Source organism: Saccostrea echinata, unplaced genomic scaffold (assembly GCF_033153115.1).
Source record: "Saccostrea echinata isolate AGI-Se365-2 ecotype Australia unplaced genomic scaffold, CSIRO_AGI_Sech_v1 ptg000012l, whole genome shotgun sequence".
NCBI classification, from domain to species: domain Eukaryota; kingdom Metazoa; phylum Mollusca; class Bivalvia; order Ostreida; family Ostreidae; genus Saccostrea; species Saccostrea echinata.
The window spans coordinates 6758897-6772176 of NW_026889761.1; the positions used below are offsets into that span (position 1 = coordinate 6758897).

Here is a 13280-nt window from a genome sequence, read left to right on the forward strand (position 1 = left end):
CCCTAAGATGATGATTGTTGGATCCATGCTTTCTATGAAAATTCAAGTTCTCATTAAATATCAGAAGCTCTATTTTTCTAAATCAGTAGCATTAAGAAATTTTAGTTTGATTATCCACGCCTGTAAATACATATTAAAAATTAAATTTAACAAGGACACCGCAAAAAGGAGCATCCCTCGCAAAGAGCTTCTCTATAAATGCAAGGGAGCATTCGAAATCGATCCCGATGCAGATTACGTCACTTCCGTTTCGCACAGGACATAACCCACACACACGATCGATTACGTTACTATATCCCTCCAAATCCGTTGCGAGGGGATAATCAGATTTGCAAGGTGTGTACCAAAGCTATTAGAGGTATCCCTCATCTTCCTCTATCGCTCAAATGCAATATGGCTCAGATATTTTTATATACATAATTTAACTCGTCTTTTATACATTTCCAAAAATGGTGTTGTATTACTTGTTATAGCATGTAATTTCTTAATCTAAAATAATATATTGTAAAAAGACCTGAATTTCCATTGACAGCATCTATAATCATGTAAAGGTCAGTCAATTGCTATTCGTGTGTTCTCTTAACTAACCATATAAGGTAAATTTGGTCTTAATTTTCTTGTAATAACCCACCATACTTTCTAAATCTAAAATGATATCTTAATTTCCAGACAATTTAGAAATGTTAAAGGAGACAGATGACAGATTAGCACTTAATGTCAGGTCTAAATAGCTGAAGATGGAAGGAACCTGTGATTCTATAGGGTTTCTTTTAGGCTTATATATTACTACACATATATGACTATGAAATGTTCTCCCACTTTTTATGCTGCGTTTGACCAGCACTTTAGGTGTCAATAATTTAGTTAAGGAAAGTGGTCTGTTACCAGCTTATCTTTTGAGATTTACAAACCAAACTTAAGATATACGATGCATATATTTTAAAGACGTTTTACAGATCAGGACAACTTTTTGGTCTGTTTTCAGTTTATAAAAAGGGTACACAAACCAAACTTCCTCCTGAGGTGTATCTACATATCGATGATCATTTCAATGGGTGCTTTGCATGCTTCATCTGGCCTAGATTTCATGCTTCCGTGATTCATTAAGAACAGTTTCAATTTTGTCTTATCACAAGGAGTTTACAAAGCAAACTTCCTTAGAGCATTCCTGGATGTTCTGTTTAATGCATTTGTACAAATCTGCATTCTCTTTGAGTATGTCCCACTGGATGCACTTTTCCACTTAGGAGACAGCTCTAGTTCTCAAAAGTGATTTGATGAAAATTTACCTCAAAGAAAAAAACCTATACACTAGTCTGATAAAATGATATGTGTTTTTAAAGCTCCTATACAAATCATATTCAATTGTATGCTATATATAACTGTTTTGCATCCATACATGGTTTGTGGGATATCTCCCACAAAGGATATATATATATATATATATATATATATATATATATATATATATATATATATATATATATATATATATATATATATATATATATATATATATATATATATATATATATATATATTGCTATGATATGGTTTGTTGGTCCAAACCCACAAGTATGCTGCACTTTACCCCTTAGGAAACACCTCTAGTTCTCACAGGTGCTTTGATGAAAATTTACCTCAAAGAAAAAAACCTATATACTAGTCTGATAAAATGATATGTGTTTTTTGAGCTCCTATACAAATCATATTCAATTGTATGCTATATATAACTGTTTTTGCATCCATACATGGTTTGTGGGATATCTCCCACAAAGAATATATATATTTTGCTATGATATGGTTTGTGGGTCCCTACCCACAAGTATGCTGCACTTAACCCCTTAGGAAACAGCTCTAGTTCTCACAGGTGCTTTGATGAAAATTTACCTCAAAGAAAAAAACCTATATACTAGTCTGATAAAATGATATGTGTTTTTTGAGCTCCTATACAAATCATATTCAATTGTATGCTATATATAACTGTTTTTGCATCCATAAATGGTTTGTGGGATATCTCTCACAAAGAATATATATATATACAGTAAAACTTGTTGAATCCGGATGTTGTGCATTCCGGCATGTTGTTCAGTCCGGCGTAATATTTTAGTCCCTTAAATTTTCTTTACAATTTATGTTTAATAAATGTTGTTCAATCCGGATCTTGCCTATTCTGTAAACCGGCCGCTATTTAAAGAACCAACTGCTCATAATTAGTACAAATTATCTCCTCTAATCCGACCACTTATTTTTACCTGTGCCCGCTGGTCATAAGAGAAGTCTCGCGTGGGTAATTATTGTCCCGTTAATGATCTACAATGTATCCTGTATTGACAGTTTAGTTTTTAACAAACGTGATAAAAAAAATCATCAATGGCTCAAGTAAGGCGAAGAAATTCGCAAAAGAAAGAGTGATAGTGGTGGTTGCGTGTAGCATTTCTGTAGAAAACTTGGAAACTTATTCATGACCTCCTTTCTACTTTCGCTTTGCGGGCACGATGTGCAATTCGAATTACTTCCCTTTGTGTCGCTAGTTTACAACGACCATAACGACAGAAGATTTTGGTTCAATATTCATTATAACATTTGAAATTAACGAACACTGTGTCTAAATATTCAAACATATTAATTTTAAAAGAAAGAAATTAATAAGGAATCTGTCCCTAACAAAATAATATTTACAGCTACGATGAGGTTTTGGAGTGTGTTTAAGACATTTAACGATTTTTAAATTTAATGAATGACCAAGAGATATAAAACTTAAACAGAAATGAAAATGCTGAAGAACAAACAAGAGTTCAAAACAAACGAACTAGACGATTTTTTCAAGTGAAACGTAAAAAATGACACATTTGATTAAGTATTTATTTACCACTCTTTTTTATATCTATGTAATTTTTAACTTGCTATAACGGTTCAATTTTCTCCAATCCGGATGTTGTCTAATCTGGCCAAAAATTTTGGAACCACTGGTCGCCGGATTAGACAGGTTTTACTGTATATATATATATATATATATATATATATATATATATATATATATATATATATATATATATATATATATATATATATATATATATATATATATATATATATATATATATATATATATATAGCTATGATATTAGTACATTAAACACATGTAGATTAAAATTTTTAAAACCTGTTTTAGCTAGTACTGAAAATGACAAGAAAAGTTTTTCTGAAGCATAACTGTATATTTCTTTCTACAAATTTCACTACATTGTGTTTTCTTTTGAATTAAGGATATATAATGGAAGAATGTAACAAATGTCAGAAAGTAAATCAACCACCGAAAAAACGAAGAATTGCACCAAGTATCCCTCCAACAATGGTACCTAAAATCCTTGAAAACAATCCTCCATCTTGTTGACTTGCACGAGTGTTGGACCTTTCTGCACTAATTAAACGCCGGACTTCCTCCTCTGTGTACTTTTTTCCGTTGTTCATTGAATTTTCAAGTTTTTTCCTTTCATCTTCTCTTATCATATCTTCCACTCGTTTAAAAATATCGTTGCTATAGTATGACCGACCGTTGTTCTCTCCCATTTTCTCGATCATAGACAATATATGGCGTACTTCTTTCTCACGGTCTTCCTGTTCCCCTCTATATCCAATGGCAGTATACCTCCCTTGTATTTCATCAAGTAGAATTTTAAGGTTTGAATTGTTATCCATCGTGCTTACAAAGTCCTCAATAGTCATATTTTCATAATCTAACCTATCTTTTTGGGTGAATACTACAATCAGGAATTTTTTTACCTCCTCTCCAAAAACTTTTATGAATAAATCAACGGTCTTTTGTTCTTCTTCAGTAAATCTTCCCACTTGAACAACTAAGATTATAGCATGAATTCCAGGAGATGTTAGGAAATAGCATTGGGATATTTCTCTGAGAACTTCGATTGCTGTTCGATTTGTATCAAAAAGACCTGGGGTATCAACAACGACCAGTTTTTTGCCGAATCTCTCTGATTCGTTGTATTCTGTTTTGGTTGTGACAGATGTTGCAGATACTTTAGTCTTGAATGCATTAAATCCTAGTATGGTGTTACCCGTTGTACTTTTGCCAACTCCAGTCTTTCCAATTAATATTATCCGCACCTCGATATCGATTCCTGTAAAACAATGATTTTAAACAGAACTGCTCAAATATCGAACTCATGTAAGAATACAGTTGTAAGATCTTGTAGATTATCTCAACTTCAATTTTCAAACCATCACAGAATCAAGAAATATACGGAGATAACGAACAGTATTCAAGCTCAAAAATCCATTAAACAATACAAAGTAGGAGCAGAGCAAACACGGACCTCCAAAACATCAGAGGTGGGATTAGATGCCATGGAGGAGTGAGCATCCCCAGCCGACCGGTCACACTCGCCGTGTGCTTCTTGTAATCATATTATGGATTTACTTGAAAGTTAAGGAAACGGTCACAAGAAACGTACATTCCCCGAACCCTTACTCGCAAAAACAACTATCTATTTATCTCACTCATTTAAGAGTCCCTATAATTAAGAGGTACAGGTAGAGTTTACCTGTGTTACCTTGATTTAAGAAAGTTGTCTAATGAGGTATGGAGATAACAAACAAAATTCAAGCTTCTAAATTAGATGATTTTACCCGATAGAAATTATGAACTATAAGACAGTCTGACTAATTAAATAGGATATAATTCAATGTAAAGGGATTTGTTTTCAAATTATTGTATCTTACGCTTCTTGGTCAATGGTTATCAAAAATATAAATTATTTAACGATTTGAGTTTTATTACGCAAACTAAAAATGATTTTGAAATTATTTATTGTTATAATGCTTTGAAACCTTGATTATAAAATAATAGAAAAAAAAAAACAATTTTACCAACATAACATAACTCATTTATGCAGGTTGTTTATACATACAGGTAAACTGTATTGCTAATGCCAATAAAAATTGACAAGGGTTCTAAAATAAATAATTTAACAACTCTATTCAATGTAAAAGGTGAAGATAACGGCTTACTATAAGTATGAGGCACGCCACCAAACTACGACCCAGTAATAGGTTATAATTATTAATACGATTACCATAATTATAACGACCATAGAACTTACGAAATGCTGACCTTAAACCAGGTTTTTTTTCAATGACAGTATCTAAATATAATTGTTCTTTTCCTTGACAAAGGTCTCCATATTTTTTCGTTTTTTAAAAATTAAATTATCATCTATATCATTATATTATCATCAATCACATTAATCATTAATGTTAAATAATCAACTCGATAATGTATCTGTGTTATGTTTTTTCTGATGAATTTGCAAAATCACTGTAAACTGCTTTCACAAATATAAAATTGTGTTCTTACTTTTATGTGCCCTTTGCAGAGGCATAAAATCTTTCTTGTGTAATTTTTGTATTTCGTTACCATTCTTTTAAACTTTACATTTTAAGATCCGACAAGAGAGATAAAAGAGTGAGCTCATAGGATATTGAATGCTCATTGTTGTGGTATAGACACTAGTTAATCATGCTTTTCACTGCAGGAGGTGTCGACATAAACGTTCAAGGACTAACATGAATAAACAGTTCTTTTCATTGTGGAAAACAATTGTTATGCAATCTCTTTTTAATATATGGCAGACAGAAATGGTCGTCCTAGGAATTTAAATGTGCAGTAAAAGTGGACTCAATTTTCATTACAGGCAAACAGTCTGTTGCACAAATTGATCTGTAGGAAAGGGAAAAATAATAATTTTGTCTTGCTTAAACATAATAATACTATCTGCGATCTTGAAAGACGGCGATTTCTTACATAAAGAGTTCAAAACAAGACTTAAATTTTTATAAAACATATTTTGAAATTTGATATGTTTACCTTGGACCATTCAAATTGACAAAAACACCATTGTCAACGAACTTAAAACCTTCTAACATGTATTTAACTAGAAAGGCGTGTTTTTATTTTGTAAAAAATCCACGAATCGAAAAAACGTATATTCTCTCTGCAAAAGTGTGTTTCCTTTCATTAAAAAATATCTGTCTACTTCTACTCTTTATTACTTTGATTTGTTTTCTGCGCCGAGTTCTTTCAGTTCAAAAACTGGTCATGGCAGCCTAGTGGAAGGGCGTTCTCTTCGTAAACGGAGCCCCGGGTTCGATTCGCTTTCGCTGCGCGGCGTCAAACCTAAGACGTATACATAGGTAGTGACTATTCCTTCGCCAATAGTCCGGCATTGGATGCGAAAGTCACGGGTCTTGCGGATGAGACCTGAAAAAACCGAGGTCCCATGTCACGGTAGGCGTTAGCACGGTAAAGATCCCTCACTGCTCTATGGCCCTGTGTGCCGAGCATAGGTCTAAATTTGAAGCCCTTCACCGGCATACGGTAACGTTTCAATATGAGTGAAAAATTTTCGAATTGGATGTTAAACAACATACAATCAATCAAACATTTCAGAAAAGAGTCCCAAAGAGCTGTGCTACAATTCATCCTTAGACATCGCCTTCATCATGACCGGCCAGGGTTGCCATCCATTGCCATACAGTGATACAAGCTATCGTGATGGGCGCTGCCAAGTGAGGAATTTTGCTCACCTAATCTTGTTGTCTGTAAACAGGGTGAAGCTGCAATCGAGATGGACACTACTACTTCTCAATAGGAGGGATTTTGCTCACCATATCGTATTGAATGTAAACAGGGTGAAGTTGCAGCACGATTATTATCAATCAATTTTAGACAACGTCAAGGTCACAACTGGCCATCTTATAATAAAGTCAGTATTGTCTCAGTAGCTGACAGTGCGAATTGCCATATGGAGGGAATTTAGCTCCCGAAGCAATTAACAGAGCGCAGCTGCAACATGATTATGTGGATAACTTGTCAGTGGAAAACAATTCACTGAATAATCAGCAGTGAATATTGATTTATTTATTGAAATGTTGTTTTGTTTTAACATAAATTTACTACAAATTCAATGAATTGAATATTGACTGGTTGAATCGAATTAATATTATATGAATTGAATATTGATTGATGGAACTGAATATTGATTGTTTGTTTGATTATTAAATGATGAATTCTTATTATTCATCATTGATTGACTTATGATTGATAAGGCTGTTGCACCGCAAAATTGAGAAAGAAATACCAGTCTTATAGTGTAATATTTAAAATGTGTATAGTTGATATCAATTGATAATATTTGTTCTCTTTGATTGGAGGTGTGCCCTAAACCAATTGCGTCGTCACCAACTGAATACATCTGTGTTATATGATTGATTTGCAACCAGCGTGACCCTAAAATTCCGAACCTAATAAATAAATAATTTAGAAATGGTGATACTTGTTTTTGATAGCTGGTATATGATAATATCTGTCTATTTTTAACTCTTTTATATCATTCTCAAAGTTAGCTGCTTGAAACAATGTTCAACACTTTTTGTACTTGCTTACATTAACTTCAGATGTCACCACCACGTGCTAGGGAAAGAAAAGTGAATGCTCAATCCTTTGTAGATTTAAGGGAAGGAACATAATAACACACTCGTTTCTAGTTAAAGAATACGCACTTCAACATATTATCACCACATCATTTTTTTTCAATTTGTGTAAACCCACTTAAAAATATTATTATTTGGAACACTTGTTCCCGATTTCCGCAAATATTAGTTACTATTACAATGAAAGACCATTCCTTTTGCACTTTCTTAAAATATTAAAATTTATATACATACCTGGATATCGTTTCTTGCAGTGTTGATCATCGTCTCCTACAAATGATAAGATAAAGACTTTAATTTTGGGAACATCTCTATCTTCACTCCAACTGAAAAGTTATTGGTTAATAAACTATTTTGGCTTTAAAAATTAATAAATAGATAAACGCAAAGAAAAGTTGAAAGACTTTGTCTTATTTTCCTTGGCTTGGTATAAGATGGAGTTCCATCTTTTAATCCAAGCGATGGGTGCTTCCTGGTTGTACTAAAATCTTTGACACAGTGACTGTAATCATTAACTTTGACCCACATATCATGACTGATATTTGTCAGTTTCAGAAGTTGCATTTATCTGTTATACATATACATCTCCTTTCGTTCACACTATGCTTTTTACCATGTAGATTACCCCGTTAAATATAAATTGGTAAAATAAATATATTATATTATTTTCTATCCAGTATGTTTACTGTATACTTAAGCTGTGGGGTCTCCTTTAAGAAAAAGATTCCCAGGGGAAGTACATGTATGACTACAGATGGAATGAAAAAGGTGAGGATTACGAATATTGATCAATCTTAAAACATCTTCAAACAATACAAATCTGTAAACAGGGCATAAAACATGGGTCCCCGGAAATTCGAAAGGTGGGATGGGGTGCCAAGGAGGGGTGAGCATTCCCTGTTGATTGGCCACATTGAGCTCTATATATTGATAAGGTAGACAGGCCATTCCATAGTCAAATTAAGTATTAATAATGAAGCACATTAGCTTAAATACGACCAAATGATAGATTATATAAGGTATCGAGGGCATTAAAACGACCATAGAATTTACGAAATGCTGACATTAGATGCGGTTGTTTAAATCGTTGTATAATCAACTTATTTGTCAGTAGCTGTCTTGATTGAAGAATTGATCGTACTCGGAACATGCTCTTTAGTATCGAATAAGTTGGAATAAGTAAACACCATATGCAGGTGATAGCGGAATATTACTACTTAAATAAGGAAAGTTGACGATAGAGAAGCTAAGTCATCTGGTTTGGCATACAACCTCGTTGTTAGTTGGTCGCCCGCGTGGCGCAGTGGGTAGAGCGTCTGCTCTAGAGTCGCGAAGTAAGGTGTTGATCCTTACGTCGCGGGTTCGAATCCCACTGTGGGTCGTGGAGGCCGGTCGTTCGGATGAGACCGCATAAACTGAGGTCCCGTGTCGCAGTAGGTGCTGGCACGAAAAAGATCCCTCACTGTTCAGTGGCCGTAAGTGCCGAGTATAGGACAAAATTTGCAGCTCTCCACCGGCAATGGTGGCGTCTCCATATGAGTGAAAAATTCTCGAGAGGGACGTTAAACAACATACAATCAATCAATCGTTGTTATTTGGCCCTTGTCGTCTTAAGTCAGTAAAACATCCAAATATGAAACAGATGTGACAGGCTTTGTGCTGTCTTTTATTTCAGATTTACTGGAATATATCGAGTCGACATATATATGAATGGAAGTAGCTATCGTTGATTGATGTTACGTCGACGACATATCTGAATGTCGAGTTGAAGGTCAAAGCAAGTGTTTTCTTCTCTAAATTCTTCTTTATAGGAATATAAAAAAAGTTTGACTTATAAAGTACGTATATAATGCAGAAGAATTATGGGCCATCGGAATTCTAACAATTTATTGGAAGAACTGATCTCCGAAAACTACATAAATGTTATCAGCTTGGGGCCGTCCTCTTTAGAGTAGTTTCAAGATTTTCAGGGGGACTAATATGATGCTGAGGAATGTAAATCTCAAGAGTAAGTCGTACTCTCTGAGGGAAGTCTCCCTTCAGAGAGACACTTCCGACGGAAGTCTCACTGTGACGGGGATCTAGCTCTACAACACTGTCTTTATGCTTTATTTTCAAAACATTCCTATTTAATACGCAAAGAAAATCAGCTCATTATCAACAATTAAAGAAATAGTCTTACGAAATACCATTTTTTGCTTCACAGTTGGATGACAAAACTTTGTGCAAAGTGACAGAAAGGATTATCAAAAAAATTATCTTCAGATCCATTGTACTTCTTTCCCTTTGAATTCTGCAAGATAAGTGTGATTATTGAAATTAGACATTTGAAAGGATTACCGTATAAGTGGAAATTTTAGCGAGACGCAAAGAAGATGGGAGAGCAAAGCGAGCGCAATGCTTATCGTGCAACAAACATGGAGGTGAAAAGTTAAATCTCAATTATAACAAAACTTTCTTTGATATTTCATCAAAAATTAAAGTATGCTTTATGTAAAATCTCCGAAATTTGCAAAAATCTCACTAAGATTGAAATTATTTGCCTATGAAATAGCATACACACACTAGAGATGGCAAAAAGGATCATTTTCTGATACTAAAACACAATTTTTTGATATGAGTGGGTCTTTGCTCCATATTTTTTTCAAAGTTTATACACAAAGTTTGCCAAAAATTATACATTATTTTTTTAATAATAGAATGATTTTTAATTTGCCGATACAAATTTACTCAGAAAAGTTTTGTGTATCATAAAACCATAAGTTTCAATAATGAGAACTTTACTCTAAATACTAAATTCATAAATTGATTATGATTTTTATATATCTGAAGCTATAGGCATTTTGCGCGCCTTGTTCACCCATCTCTTTTAGCGATTAATCCCAATAACTGTTAATATTTTTTTTAGCGATATGTTATTTAAGGGATTCTATAATTTCAATTATAGAGATCTCAGGACCTTCGCTTATAATGCGAAAATTGAAACCTTGCTAAAATTCTGCTTATACGGTATTAAAGGCTTTAACAGAATAGAATATAAAAATGGTATAAGAGTTTTCAAAACAAGTATAAAACTTTGAAAGAAAAAAATTGAAAGCATCATTTAAAAAAATATCCTAAAAGATTAAAAGGATTATGAAAGCTTTTAACAAAATGTAATGTTCAAGATTGATTTTGGAGTTTTCTAGACAGTAAATCTACGGCAATAGTAAATCAAGGTATCAAAGTGATGCTGTATTAAATTAAATTTTATCAGAGATTTAATCAAAACAAACAAGTTTTTCCAGCAGTAAATTAAAGTATTTTTAAATTCATCTTAGGGTTTATTTCTTTTAACTCTTACATGCAATTCGTTAACTATTTTAATTAAAAAGAGTTGATTACTTGTAGTCAACAAATTACAATAATTGAAATGAAATATATGGAGATAACGAACAGTATTCAAGCTCAAAAGTCCATTAAAGAATACAAAATAAGAACACGGACCTCTAAAAATCAGAGGTGGGATCAGGTGCCATGGAGGAGTGAGCATCCCCTGCCGACCGGTCACACCCGCCGTGTGCTCTTGTCATGATCGGGAAAGAACGGAAAAATCCGTCGACAATTCAGTGTGTTAATAATGGCCTAACAATTAGTATGAAAAACGTCAGTCAGCATTTGACTCAATGATAAATTGTATTTGCTGACAAATATCATTGTATCGACTATAGAACTTACGAAATGATGACTTTAAACGAGACAGCTGATATTCTTGTTTCATCAACTTGTTTGACAATAATTTACCTCGTTTTAGAAATTGTACATACATGTACGTAGAACATGCTCTAGCGTATCGAATCAACTGAGAGATATATATCCCGTATGTAGGTGATGAAGGTATATGCTCTGAGTCTCAAGAAAGTGATAAAGTTTTCTTGTAAGTTTAAAGTATTATATAAATAAAAATGTGAAAAAGCAGGTAATGAAAGTATTACTGTGCATCGATGTAATATAAAAGTAGACAATCTTAATTTTACTTTAGGATAAAGTTTAAAAGGAATTTTTTACACAAATCAAACTGAAATTAGAATTTTACTTAACGAAGTTGCATTTCCAAACACTAAGTATAGATAATTGAGGGTGGTAAGTTTCAAAGTCGTGGCAGCTTTTCGAATATTTTATTTCTGCAAGAGACTACCATGTCCAAGTAATTTTATTTTAGTTTATAAAGCTTGGTTTTTGGTTCTTAACTCGAATAAAATTATCTCTCCGTGGAAAATAAAAATGAAGACTCATTGTTTCATTACTACACCCATCTGTTAGATCAGTTTAAATTTTCCGTAGGATATTCATATACTCTGGTAACATCTTAATAAATAATTATCAATTAAAGTTTGTCTCAGTAAACTACATTTAAACACACACACAAGAGAGAGAGAGAGAGAGAGAGAGAGAGAGAGAGAGTTTTATTTTTAAACAACAGCATTCGTTTGTGTAAAAGAATTCCTTTTAAAATTAAATACTGGTATGAATTTAAAGATTCATTTACATCACTAATTTTTGAAAACGTAACGTAAGAAAAGGAATTAATGAACCATTAAATATTTCAATGTATATGTTTTAATATGAAATAAATACTCACCCATTTTGTACTGGCTAAAAAATTATCGAAAATTGTTTGTTATAAAGGAAGGCTTACGTAAGAGTGTCAGGTCTATGCAAGGGCGTTTCATGCAAATGAGGTTATTAAAGGAGGTAAGGAGATGCCTTTTGTACAGAAAAGGCTCAGCCATGCTAAGAGAGCCAGGTGGAGTTCGTATGATTGGTAAACACTATTCAAATAATTCAATGATTTTTTTTAGCAATTTCGATTAACAACGAGATCTCATCTGAATTCTATATCACTTGATGTTTCATGCTATTGACCTATGACAGCTTCGTTGCAATGACAAATCCTGTCTAACTTTATATTTACATAAATAAGATGTAAGTATAATAAGACTACTCAAAAGATTGGTGGTATTGCTGCACCAATGTCGACATTTTTTTTTGTTTTTCTACCATATGTTGGAGATTTGAATCGAAACCGATAAACTGCATGATCTACCGTCTAACATATGTTTCTGTTAATTCAAATCAAAAATGAAGTTTAAGATTGTAGCTGTCCAACCATAGAGGCGCAAATACAATCCATCTCAGCATGGAAGAAGGACAATGTATTATTTTGACAATTTGGCATAAATGAATGAACGACGGTTTTTAAAATTCGTTTAATTATACATGTAGATATAATATCAAGCGGTGGTTATTTTGATTCTTTTATTCAACCAATTAAGTTTACAAAAACAATTATGATTCTTGAAAGCAAATGAACTGTTTACAGTGTGAAAAAAGAAATTTGCGTGAATGAAACAACCCTTTTGTAAAAAGTTCGAAGACTCATTGAATTTTTAAAATGGAAACAGAATTTTGTGTCGCTCTGAACGTGCAACTATTAGGTGCGTGTGTTTAAATTTAACAAGGACATATATCTGATCAGTATAATCTGCGATTTTTTATTTTGGTTCCGATTTCTGGTAGAGAAAAAAAATGGACCCCTTTGAGATGAAGGTATTTACTTAAATTCGATTATTTTTTGAGTTGATGAGTACATCCCGACATCTGGCATATCGATGATGTAATGTATCCCATAGGAGTCGGAACCGGGAGGGATAGGGGGCTTACCCCCCTTTATTGCAAAATAAGACATAATATAGGACTTAGGGGGTCTTAGCCCCCCAAACAATTTT

General features: G+C 33.2%; 1 protein-coding gene across 1 annotated transcript; it reads right to left on the reverse strand.

Moving 5' to 3' along the window:
- Positions 1 to 3309: 3309 nt before the first annotated feature.
- LOC133185737 (GTPase IMAP family member 9-like) lies at positions 3310 to 12137 on the reverse strand. Its single transcript, XM_061321037.1, has 3 exons — positions 12134 to 12137; positions 7747 to 7782; positions 3310 to 4142 (listed from the first exon to the last, which is right to left on the reverse strand). The coding sequence occupies exons 1-3, from the start codon at positions 12135 to 12137 to the stop codon at positions 3310 to 3312; spliced, it is 873 nt and encodes a 290-aa protein (XP_061177021.1).
- Positions 12138 to 13280: the final 1143 nt, after the last annotated feature.

Coding starts and splice junctions, on each gene's coding strand:
- LOC133185737 (XM_061321037.1), bottom strand. Junction 4,143..7,746: donor CTGCAAGAAACGATATCCAG/GTATGTATATAA, acceptor ATTGTTTTACAG/GAATCGATATCGAGGTGCGG.